A 12865-nucleotide genomic window follows, 5' to 3' on the forward strand; every position below is an offset into this window, starting at 1 on the left:
CATATACTAGTATTTAACTAGTATTTATGGAGTAAGTATTGTGTGTGGTCTCCTTGCTAAGTGCTGTGCTGCAGTCGGGAGCGCAGCAGGCACAGATCCTGTCCTCCGGCTGCCAGCGTGTCTGCGGAAACACAGTTCTCACTTGATGGCAAAGAGGACACGTCCGAGAAGTTGAGTAACTTGTCTTCCCTTGGTCTTCTTTATTTCCTTAGGAAACTAAGTGTTAAATCCATTACAAACCCTCGGTATCTGGACAGTCTGGGGAACCCGTCGGTCAACGGCCTGTACGATTTAGCTCTGGGCCCTGCGGATTCCAAAGAGGTGTGCTCCACCTGCGTGCAGGACTTCAACAACTGCTCCGGCCACCTGGGCCACATCGAGCTCCCGCTCACCGTGTACAATCCTCTCCTCTTCGACGTACGTTCTGCCCAGGCCTCCCTGCATGTGTGGGTCTCAGGGCTGCTGGAGGGATTTGTGAGGCCACCCTTCTCCCCACAGGAGGGGTCTGAGGAGGTTAGCTCCGGACACTTTGAGCTAAAGTGCTCTTTACCGTGAAATTTTAAACCTTGAGGAGCCAAATCCAGGAATTCAGCTTGGCCTCTAGCCCTACCTAAGTGTACCTGTTTGATTCCAGTTTAGAAGAACCACAGCTTGGGTCTGTTCACAGGAGGGGAAGAGAGCATTCATCCATCCCCTGCACTTTTTTTTTTTAATATATATTTTTATTGGTTTCAGAGAGGAAGGGAGAGGGAGAGAGAGATAGAAACTTCAATGATGAGAATCATTGATTGGCTGCCTCCTGCACACCCCATGCTGGAGATCAAGCTTGCAACCCGGGCATGTGCCCTTGACTGGACTCGAACCTGGGACTCTTCATTCTGCAGGCCGACACTCTATCTATACTGAGCCAAACCGGCTAGGGCCATCCCCTGCACCTTTCGTTTCAGCGGCTTGACACCCATTAGAAACCTAGGCAGAGCCACCCTGACACTTGGGGGTCCTTTGGGGTTCTCCAGGCCCTGAGCTCTTAGGTGAGCTTATAGGCTCTGTTTGGTGGCAGGAGGAGCAAAGCCCCAGAAGACCCAAGTGCGCTAAGAATGGAGCTCCTGTCTGGAGTCCTACTGGTGCATTTCAGCACTCCATACGGTTAACCTAGCTCCCAGGATTTGCTTTATACTATACAGATGAGCGTACATGGACATGATTTTTGTCTGTTGATCGTATCAAGGAAAGAGAATTGTTTTAGTTAAATACCAGATATTTGACTAACTGTAGTATTCAGTACTTAGATAAATAAAGGTAGTTCCCTACCTCAGACCCAAAATAAATTTCAAATTTTAATGGTTTAAAATGAAATCATATAGAAAATGTGGAGGAATGTTTATCTAGTTCTTAAAGTCACGAAGGCCTTGTAGGTATACTGGGGAAGTGGAATTCTTACGTGAATAAACTGACTCCATAAAAACAAAAATTGGAAGGACATTGAAAATCACCCGGAACTACTACTAATGTCCTGCTGCTTTTTATTCCTTCCTTCAGAAACTCTACCTGCTGCTCAGGGGCTCCTGTCTGAACTGCCACATGCTGACCTGCCCGCGGGCTGTGATTCACCTCCTCATCTGCCAGCTGCGAGTTCTGGAGGTCGGAGCCCTTCAGGCTGTGTACGAGCTGGAGAGAATTCTGAACAGGGTAGGTGCCTGGCTCTCGCGGAAATCAGGCAAGCCACCAGTGGGAACAAAGGCTGTTTGTTGTCCCTCCTTATATCTTGTGACTGGATACCAATCACTAGGTGTGAAAACAGGAAACCGTAGAGTAATTGGAGGAACATTAATAAAAACAACATAGAAATACATTTACCCAGGAGCTTTTTTTTCTCCTGGACCCAGGATCCAATCACGGTTCATATATTGCTCTGAATGTTACATCTCTTTGGTCTCTTTTAATGCAGGCTGTTTTAATATAGAAATTTGTTTTTTATGATACTGACTTTTTTTGAAGACATTAACACTTTGTAGGATTTCTCACATCCTGGATTTGTCTGATTATTTCCTCATTAGATTCATGTTTTGGTAAGAATACCACCTACACAGTACAGGACACTTTGTGTTGCATCATTTTAGAGGCACCTGCTGTCACATTGTTCTATTGGTGATGCTTAGTTGGATTACGTAGGTAAGGTGGTGAACAGACCTTGTTTTCTTTGTGACTAATGATTGCTTCAGATTTTCTGGTGCTATTATAAATACCTTGTTTAAAATTCATTTTCTGTTTGTGGATCAAAATCTTATTCATTGTTGTATATTGATTTTTGTATGAAACAGCCGGGCAAAAGCATCTCATCAGTTCTGATATTTTATCTGTATATTCTTTTCATCACCTGTGAATAGCAAAGCAATTTTATTTCTTACCAATCCTTACATGTCTTTTTCTTTTTCTTACCTTATTTTGGTGGCTAGGATCTACAGTATTGTGTTGAAGGGGTAGCATGCATCCTCGTCTTTTTTCTTCCCTCAAAGGAAAACCTTTCACCTTTCCTCTTCCCCGTCCCTTCAGACCTTAAGTGGGCAGAGCACACAGGCTTCTACACAGAGGTGTGGCCGGGCGTAGGTTGTCAGGCCAACCAAGGTGAGAAAAACATCAAGGGGAGGGCATCCCTGCATGTGTGTGCAGCCCAACCTGGAATGTCAGAGTTCAAATAGCATGAGGAGAGTGTTCATTTAGGGTAAAAGCTCAGCATGGGAGGTGGGCATCCAAATCAGGTAAGAGGGTGCCCTGCGGGATGGTCCAGTGTGGTGTATGGGAGCCCAAAGAGCGTGAGGAGGGGGTTCATAGGAGGGTGGCCTGGAGCGGGATGGGAGCCCAAGTTGGGTGAGAGGGGGTCATGCATGGGAGTAGGTGGCGGGAGTGATGGGAGAGTGGTTACATACAGGGAGGTGGAGTGATCAAATTAAGTACATACAGTAAGGATAATGACGGCCAGATTTCACGCTACCAGAGGGGGAAGTTGCAAATATGTGAATGAGAGAAGACCCAGAGTTAATCCTGTAGTGTTGGAATGGAATTAAAGAATGAGTGTGAAGGGTGTGTGTGCATGTGCACATATATTCCCAGGTCTGTCCCTGGGAGGGCCTTGGAGTGCTGATAGCAGTGGACACACCTAGTGCCTATGTCTTGGCTTCTAAATGCCATTCTTCACTGAAAGGGCTTTTTGGATAAGTGGCTGATTCTAGGGCTGATGCAGAAAGTGCAAGGTGAACCTGGAATATCATGTGCCAGAGAGCAAGTCGGTCCTCAAAGAATGAAGGGGACACGTCAGAATGACACAGGAGCTATCTTAGCTCACACTGCCCAAATCTAGAACAGTTTTTGAGTATCAAAGTAAATGATGATAGGAACTATTATAACCCAATGTATAAAGTAAGAATCCATGAAATCCATGAGTTCATCCTGATATAAATGAATGAATGAACTGAAAGTATAAATAACAGGCTACTTATACAGTTTGAAAGTACTCCCCCCACACAAATAATCTTCATTAATTACAAATGGGGGGAAACGGTAACTTTACAGTGAGAACTCTGGCCGTCATCTCCTTATGCAAGTGGTCGAAGTGAACATCACCCCGTGCAGCAAACTGAAATCATGCCCCACCTGATAGTGAGATGTAGTGAGAAGAGCAGAGCGTCCACTGCTTCTGAATCTCCCTGCCAGGGAGGCACAAGCTGAATCTGATCTCAAGGAGCCAGCAGACACCCAGGTTTCACTCACCTTTAGTTCTTCACTGCCGGGAGCCGGTCAGTCCATCCTTGCTGTTTCAAGGGACCTGGCATATATGGCATACTGTTCTTAATATGTTTGCTCACCTTCTTGGCACTATGTGTTTTAACCAAGGTCACCTCTCTGAGAAAGGTTGTTTCCCCAGGTAGGGATTTTCCCCTGAAGTTAGGGAGGGAATAAAACCCCTTAACTAAGTGCCAGGCGGGTAATTAATCACTTTAACTACGAACAGTCATGCTTAAGCTACATAATCTTTACTCCCTGGAATGGAGATAAGAAATGCCCTAACCTTTGGAATAGAGATTGATAGGATTGGAATCAACTGGTATAAATACAGATGTAACAAGACAACAGGACACAGAACCTAGACACAGAACCTACACAGAACCTAGAGACAGAAGAACTTCGCTGGAGAGAACATGGCAAAAGATCCTGGACAGAAACTGGCCACACAACCTAGAGACAGAACCTAGTGAGAGAACATGGCAAAAGATCTTGGACAGAACCTGGCTACAGAACCTGGCTGGAGAAACTACAGAACCTGGCAATAGAACCAGGCAAGAGAACCCAACCATGCTGATCAACTGAACGCTGCCTCTGTGTCATTCCTTCTTCGCCGACTCCGTCCACACCTTTGGGGACCCCTGGACCTGCTGGGGTGGGACCCCAGCACTTCACAGTGTTAATGTCTTTAAAGTTAGACTAGGTGCCTGAGGAAGACGCAGGAGACATGACAAGCAAATGCAACAGGTGGCTCTGAATTGGCTGTTTCTGAATATTACTAGAGAATTGGCAAAACTTGAATGGTGTCTGAGGATTAGGTGGTAGTAATTTATTAATGTCAATTTACGGTTTTTTATTATTGTATTGTCATATTAGAGAGCGTCCTTGTTTGTAGAAAAATGTTCACTCAAGTATGTGGGCAGCAACTTACTCTCAATGGTTCAAGGAAAAAGGTTGTTCTGTGTACTTGCAATTTCCTGTGAGTGTGAGATTGTGTCAGTATAAAAACAAATTATATTAAAACAAACAAATGGGGAAACATTTCACCAGTAAGTATAATATTGGCTGAACTTTTATAGTTTTTTTTTGTTATCAGATTAAAGAAACTTTTCTATTCCTATTTTGCTAAGATGGCTGAATGCTGAATTTTATCAAATACTTTTTCTGTACCTACTGAAAGTTTCAGATAATTTTTCTCAAGGTCACATGGTGAAATACTCAATTCTTTTTTCATATTAAACTAACCTTGGATTCCTGGGATTCCTTGTTCTCGATAATTTGCCTTTTTTTTTTTTTAATATATTTTATTGATTTTTTACAGAGAGGAAGGGAGAGAGATAGTTAGAAACATCGATGAGAGAGAAACATCGATCAGCTGCCTCCTGCACATCTCCTACTGGGGATATGCCCGCAACCCAGGTACATGCCCCTGACCGGAATCGAACCTGGGACCTTTCAGTCTGCAGGCCGACGCTCTATCCACTGAGCCAAACCGGTTTCGGCGATAATTTGCCTTTTTAATGCGTTGCTAGATTTGAATTCCTAATGTTTTGCTTAGGATTTTGCATCTGTGATCATGTCATTGCTTTGTAGCTTTCCTTTCTCAGGTTGTCCTTTTGAGTTTGGTTATATAGGTTATGTTGGCCTCGTGAAATAAGGTGGGAATTCTCTTTTCTCTCCTGAAAGAGTTCATGTAAGATTGGCGACCCTGCACCAGCAGGGTGCTGCCAGACGGTCTCTCTTCAGTGGGTGCTCTCACAGCTGGCTAAGTCTAGTCTTCTTTGGCTCTCCAAGTTCAAGAGCAAAAGGACTCGATTACACCAGGGGACCTGGGAGCCACCCTGGCCCAGGAGCCCCACACCCCGAGTAGGAATCAGTATCTTTTGTGACAGCTCCGTGGCCCAGCTTCCAGAGACTCTCAAGGACATGCCTCATTAGCACCAGGGAAGCTCAGAGCTGTGGTGTTTATAATTCATTCATAGTCTTCCCAGTTCAGATACAGTCTGAGCACTAGAGGTCATTTTTGCCATCAGCAATGCTACCTAATGACGCAATCGACATTTCCACTTTTATAAAGTTTCCAGGGAAAAGAATTAAAAAATTAATTCCGAATCAAACTGGTTCAAAAGAGAGAGAGGAGAGAGAGATTTTCTTAAATCTTTATTCAGAGTAGGTTATATTTTCTAGGAACTTGTCCATTTTATCTAAAGTTTCAAAATTATTGGCATAAAATTATTCATGATGCCTACCTTAAGAAAAATTTTTTGTAAGATATACCCACAGAAATGCATTAATCATACATAAAATCCAACAAATAGTTAAAAGTAAGCACCACTCATACGCTCACCTTCAACGTCAGGCTATTGTCCCTGTTCCCAGAAGCGCCCTCTCTTTCCCCTGTCCGGTGTCCTCATTTTTGACAGTTTGTCATTGTACTTAAAGAATTCTTTGTAGAAATAAGTGGAGGCCTCGGATGCCGCTGCCTTCCTCCAGAGAGGCTTCTGCCATCTGCTCGGTGGCCCAGGACCATCATAGTCTGGGTTCAAAGCTGATGGCTCGCGGGACTGCCCGGTGATTGCAATTCACGAGGTCCTGTTCGAGGGCCAGTTTAGTTCCCGAGGGCACAGCCCCTGAGGTTCCCAGCTTCCTGTGTTTGTGGGGTAGGATATGGGAGGGAAGGTACCCTGTTAGATTCCTGTCGTGGAACTAACTCCGGGCTTTGATTTCTGTCCCATCCATTATTTGAGGCCTCCAAAATGAAAAGTTTAAAATTCCTGAATAGGAAAATGTGCCCCAGGCCAGTGCTGCCATGTCTCATAGCTCCAGAGAGCACCATGGAAGTCTGTCGGGATCCTCCCCAGCTGGACGTAACTGCACTGAGGGTTGCCCTGGAGCCCTGCGTGCTGCAGCCCCCCATCGAGCAGCTGGGCCCCGGGCTCCTGGACCTGGACTCCTGTTTTCCCTCCAGTTAGGTCTGGGTCCTCCTCACTGTCCATATAATAGAAACATATTTTATCCTGTCCTGGTTCTTTCAGTTTTAGGTTAGGAATGAATAATGTAGCCCGCCATTATTGGAAGCAGCTATTCTTCTTTGATTTTATCTGAACAGCCTCACTGTTTTGAGAATGCAACACAGCAGCCATGAGGTGTCTGTCTCTGCTCTCAAACCGAACTCCCCTGTGAGGCTGCTCATCGTATAGACTTTGCTTTGATAATACGGGTTTTCTCTTTGTTTTTCAGTTTCTGGAAGAAAATGCTGATCCTACTGCTTTTGAAATCCAGGAAGAATTAGAACAATATACACGTGAAATTGTACAGAACAACCTCCTGGGATCCCAGGGCTCGCATGTGCGTTATCCCTTCTTTCCTCCCGGAACACTCGGTTCTTAGCCCTGTCACTTACGCACACATTCGGTTTCCCATGATTGACCTGGGTTTGAATCCCAGCTCTGCCCCTTATGACGCCTGTGGCCCTACAAATTGCGTAACTATTCCTGAGCCACTGTGTCCTCATATTTGATGCCTGCCTACAGGACTGAGGAGAAGATTAGGTGAAATTAGGTAGTGTAGGCACGGCGTCCAGCAAGGTTCTGGCTTGCAGTCTCACTTTGAGAATGAGGTCCATGTTCCTTTCTTCTTTTTCCCTGTAGCACCGTAAACTCCTGTGAGCACTGATCCCACCTCCTCCCTGTTCCCCCATAGCATCTATGTCAGTGTTAAATTTGTTCAGTGAATGAGTGATGTCAATAATCAGCCTGCAGGGCTAACTTGAAACCTGACTCACCTCATGCCCAGTTTCACACCAGACATTCCGATTGAAGTGGTCGGGGGAGGGCCCGAGTGGCTCTCATTTGCAGCCAGGCTCAGAGCCACTCATGTAGCTTCACTGGATGTACTTTTCTCAGATCCCTGAGGTCCCGCCCAGGAGGGAGCAGGGAGGTGCACCACCTGCCTCCAAAGAGGTTTATGTCTTTTATTTTTATTTTCAAACATTTTATTTCTTTATTTCAAAGCGGTTTATTTTAAATTAAAGGGAACCCAGCGTCTATGAAGTACTTTGTGCAAGCCCCCCACTGCATTCATCATGTCTCTATCTAGTGACAGCGAGTGAGGCTGTTTCTCCTCTTAGTCACGTATTAGAAATGAGGAACGATAAGGAAAGGAGCCGCTCAGTGATTGGCAGGGCTTGGCTGTATTAGGGTTCTGTGGAAATTTTTGTTTAGGAAGGTGGCTTCCTCTGGTTTTTCAAAAAAGGTAAAAATCACTGGATACATAGTGGGTTCTCTTCCAATGGCACCCTGAGCTTCTTTCTCTTCAACAGGTGAAGAATGTGTGTGAGAGCAAGAGCAAGCTCATCTCTTGCTTCTGGAGGACACACATGGCTGCTAAGCGGTGTCCCCACTGCAAGTGAGTCTCGGGGTGCTGGCTGGTCCCTTTCCCTCCAGCGGGAGGTCTCTGGCCGGTCGCTCACAGCTGTCAGTAAATGTCCTGGTGGGTTCCTCCTCTCCTCAGTCACAGCTGTCCTCTTGTCTAGGACCGGGCGGGCAGTTGTCCGAAAGGAGCACAACAGCAAACTGACCGTCACGTATCCAGCCGTGGTGCACAAGAAAGCTGGCCAGACGGACACAGAGCCGCCAGGTAAGCAGCTGGGCCCTGGGCGGCCCTTGGCCATGTTCCTCACACGTGGCCGTTGGTGTGTCCCAGACCTTGGGAACAGCGGTCCTCTGTGATGCGTGCCTGGTGAGCCGGTGGCGGAGGGGATCCTGGCCTCTCGCACAGCTGACGGGCTGGGCTGCATTTTGAGGGCTGAACAAGGCACCTCTTGCTTCAGGTGGTCATTTTCTGAAGGAGGGAGTTAAGAGATATATACTTGGCAAATATTTAGAACCATTTGATTGTCCAAAAAGTGTGGATTTATTTTGAAGTAAAATGTATAATGTAGGTGAATTTTTAAGAAACACGGGGGAGCCCTGACTGGTTTGGCTCAGTGGATAGAGCGTCGGCCTGCAGACTCAAGGGTCCCAGGTTTGATTCCTGTGAAGGGCATGTGTCTTGGTTGCGGGCACATCCCCAGTGGAGAGTGTGCAGGAGGCAGCTGATCAATGTTTCTCTCTCATTGATGTTTCTGGCTCTCTATCCCTCTCCCTTCCTCTGTAAAAAAAAAAAAATCAATAAAAATATATTAAAAAAACAAACACGGGGGAGGTCAGAGACCATTAGTATCTCCTGCAGGCGGCTCCTGGGGGCCCATAAATTCCTGGGTAGTGTCTCCTCAGCTCGGTTCCACCCTTGGGGTCCTTGAGGAAAATGCTTAGAGACTGACTTAGTCCTCCTGCTTTTGTATTTTTGTTAGTTGTAGGTTTGTTTTGTATTTTGAAGTGGTGAAGAAGCAGCGGTTCTCAACCTGTGGATTGCGAACAGTGAAAATACATCCTGCATATCAGATATTTACATGACGATTCATAACAGTAGCAAAATTACAGTTATGAAGTAGCAACGAAAATAATTTTATGGTTGGGGGTCACCACAACATGAGGAACTGTATTAAATGGTCGCGGTATTAGGAAGGTTGAGAACCACTGAAGGTATCCCATTGGAAGTGCTGAGCCCTGAGCCTGCTATGCAGTATGTGCTCTGCAGATGTTCATTGTTCACCTTTATTGTAGGTCAGTGTGCCAGGGTGGGAAGAGCTTGACCTTGCTTGACTCCTCCTCTGCTACTGATTGGGAGTAGGTCTAGCAGTTCAGTAGCCTTATTAGAGAAGGCCACTTCTGGGAGCTTTTGTTTCCAACTCTCTATAGTGGCCGTAACAAAACCTCTTGCCCAGAATTTAGGAAAGTTCATATGTGGAAGTCCACAGCATATGGTGACTAACCTTCATTGCAGAGCTTGAGAATGTGGAAGAGGCAGGGAAGGAAGTCTCTTCCCCGAGATGCATGGCCTGTCTTTTACATTGGAGGATTCTGGCGAGGCGGGAGTAAATAACGTAGTCTGTCCAGGCTGCTGAAACAACACACCGGAGACTGGGTGCTCATAAACCCAGGCCTTTGTTGCTCATGGTTCTGGAGGCTGGGAAATCCAAGGTGGGTGCTGGCGAATCCAGTGTCCAGTGAGGGCCCCTTCCTCATTGACAGTCACCTCTCCCTGTAACCCCACATGGCAGAAAGCGGCAGTGGAGCTCTCTGGGTCTTTATAAGGGCACCAGTCCCATTCATGAGCGTTCGTCCTCATGACCTAATCATCCTCAAAGGCTCCTGACACCTTCACCTTGTCAGTTAGGATTTCAACACCTGTAATTTGGGGGACACAAACATTCAGACCATAGCAGTAACAAACTCGCTTATTACTTTTTTTTAAAAAAATATATTTTATTGATTTTTTACAGAGAGGAAGGGAGAGGGATAGAGAGTTAGAAACATCGATGAGAGAGAAACATCGATCAGCTGCCTCCTGGACACCTCCTACCGGGGATGTGCCTACAACCAAGGTACATGCCCTTGACCGGAATCGAACCTGGGACCCTTGAGTCCGCAGGCCAGCGCTCTATCCACTGAGCCAAACTGGTTAGGGCTCGCTTATTACTTTTTAAAAAACCTTTTACTTTAGACTAGTTTTAGACTTGCAGAAGGGTTGCAGAGATAGTACAGAGAGTTCCCATGTACTCTTTACTCAGTTTGCCCTAATGCAGCATCTTAGATCGCCATGGTGCACCTGTCAAAACTAAGAAATTAGCATTGGTGCACTGCTGTTAATGAACTACCGGCTTTATTTGAATTTCTCCAGTAATGTTCTTTTTATGTTCCAGGATTCAACCCAGGATACCACACTGCATTTTAAAAGCCTGTTTAATTTTGTTTAATGGTTTATAGTTAACCACAGGGTAGATTTTTCTGCACTTACCTATAAATAGCCCTTAAAATAATTTTTATGGCTGGGAACTGCTGCTCTGTTCCTTAGGGTGCCTTAGAAAATGTTCACACGCCGAAACCGGTTTGGCTCAGTGGATAGAGCGTCGGCCTGCGGACTGAGAGGTCCCAGGTTCGATTCCGGTCAAGGGCATGTACCTGGGTTGCGGGCACGTCCCCAGTGGGGGATGTGCAGGAGGCAGCTGGTCGATGTTTCTCTCTCATCGATGTTTCTAACTCTCTATCTCTCTCCCTTCCTCTCTGTGGAAAATCAATAAAATATATTTAAAAAAAAAAAAAAAAAAAAAAAAAAGAAAATGTTCACAGGTTGAGAACAAAGATGGTCAGAATTCTAGAAGATAACTGTTTCTCTGGAGCAAATATCTGTCTAGCAGATAAGTAACCTTTCAGTGTCTTTGTCAAATCCATCCCTTGAAGTAATCTCTCACTACAACTATGAGAATACGATGATGCCAAACAAAAGTCTGCATTACAATTGAGTCAGCAGTTGTCTTCCATGGTTCTAGGTTGGGTTTTAGCATTTAACAGACGTTTGCTTTTTGGGCTCTCCGCCTCATGAAACATGCTTGTGGTTGAGCATGGTGCCAGGTAGAGACCTGACCACGTGGTCTCCGCTCTCAGAGGAGGCTACCGGGCACAGGTCAGTGACTCCAGAGCAGGTGATGTGGAGTTAGGCTCTGGCCGCATTCCTGATACCGAAGGGAGCCAAGCAGTGACTGTGCCTCAGTTGTCCCCACAAACAAGTCACCCATGAGGAGAGCCATAGCTTGTGAAGTGCTACACACACAGAGTGCACCTCGAGCCCCCCAGTGCACCTTAGCATTTTTATTTTATTGTTTTGTTATTCGTGTTTTTTCAGTTATTTTTTAAAACCTCACCCAAGGATATGTTTCTAGATTTTAGAGAGGAAGGGAGAAGGGGGGGTGGGTTGGGCGGGGGGAAGAGAAACATCAATTGGCTGCTTCCCACACATGCCCTGACCCGGGATTGAACCCACAACCTAGGTAGCTACCCTGAGTGGGAATTGAACCTGCAACCTTTTTGGTGTACAGGATGATGCTCCAACAAACCAAGCCAGCCGGCCAGAGCCACATTAGCATTTTTAAATGAGAATTCTCACAGCCAAGACACTCCACCACTGTGATGGAGTCTTCCCCAAGTTATATAACCTCCCAGCTCCCTTTAGCACTCCCATGGCAGCTCTCAGAGCTGAATGAAACACATCAGCGATGTTCCAACTCCCATCAAGGCAGCATTCATTCTGGCAGGCTGCACGGAAGGGTGCAGCCCATGCGAGGTGGTAGCTTCCTGAAGGTCTCTTCTGCTTCGAATCCTGTGATTGAACAACTGTCGTCTGTTAAAGGCGGAGGGGCGGGAGGGAGGGCACTCCATGCCTAGAGAGACTGCAGCTTCAGCTGGTCTTCCTCAGCCCTTCAAGCCTGTTGAGGAAGAAAGAACGCGCAGAGAGTTGTTCCCAGAAGTGCCCACAAAGTTGTTCCTTAGGTTAATAGGGTCCTCTTTTTTCCTTCTGAACGTACGATGCTTTGGTTATTCCTGAAGGTCAGTGCCTTTTTGTTTCATACCCCCACTCCCTTCCAGTTACATTAACTGGTTGAAATGTTTTGCTCTTATAGGAATCAAAATGTTAAATGTAGACTCCTTCACCCAGCAATTCTGCTTCTATGACTTTGTCCTAAGAATACCCACAGTGCTGCTTAAGTAGTTAAAATTGGAAATGGCTTAAATGCCTATTAATAGAGAATAGTTAACTAAATTATATCCATTATTATTCAAGTTACAGATTTCTCTAATAACTTGTGGTAACAGCCCAGCCATTGTGGTTCAGTGTTTGAGCATCGACCTATGAACCAGGAGGTCACTGTTCGATTCCCGGTCGGGGCACATGCCTGGGTTGCGGGCTGGATCCTCAGTAGGGGGGCTGGAGGGGTGTAGGAGGCAGCCGGTCGATGATTCTCATTATTGATGTTTTTATCTATCTCTCCCTTTCCTGTCTTTGATATCAATTAAAAAAACATTTAAAAAAGAACTAGTGATAACATACTTGTGGATGGTCAAGAAACTAATCGGAGAATTGGAGGTGGAATGAAGCTGGATTTTACAACTATAGAAAGAGGCAAAGGAGTGAGGTTTTTAAATAT

At 45.8% G+C, this 12865-nt stretch overlaps 1 protein-coding gene across 5 annotated transcripts in view; it reads left to right on the top strand.

Annotated features, from left to right (window-relative positions):
- Positions 1 to 12865, top strand: part of POLR1A (RNA polymerase I subunit A) — a 78040-nt gene that overhangs the window by 5519 nt on the left and 59656 nt on the right. For 4 of the 5 annotated variants that reach the window (XM_036333916.1, XM_036333917.1, XM_036333918.1 and 1 more), the window contains exons 2-6: positions 213 to 417; positions 1540 to 1689; positions 7021 to 7128; positions 8102 to 8187; positions 8315 to 8418. In XM_036333916.1, the coding sequence (XP_036189809.1) occupies positions 213 to 417; positions 1540 to 1689; positions 7021 to 7128; positions 8102 to 8187; positions 8315 to 8418 (653 nt within the window). Of the gene's footprint in view, positions 1 to 212; positions 418 to 1539; positions 1690 to 7020; positions 7129 to 8101; positions 8188 to 8314; positions 8419 to 12106; positions 12267 to 12865 lie in introns of those variants that run through there. The other variant, XM_036333919.1, reaches the window with a different exon arrangement.

This window comes from Myotis myotis, unplaced genomic scaffold (genome assembly GCF_014108235.1).
Source record: "Myotis myotis isolate mMyoMyo1 unplaced genomic scaffold, mMyoMyo1.p scaffold_m19_p_14, whole genome shotgun sequence".
NCBI classification, from domain to species: domain Eukaryota; kingdom Metazoa; phylum Chordata; class Mammalia; order Chiroptera; family Vespertilionidae; genus Myotis; species Myotis myotis.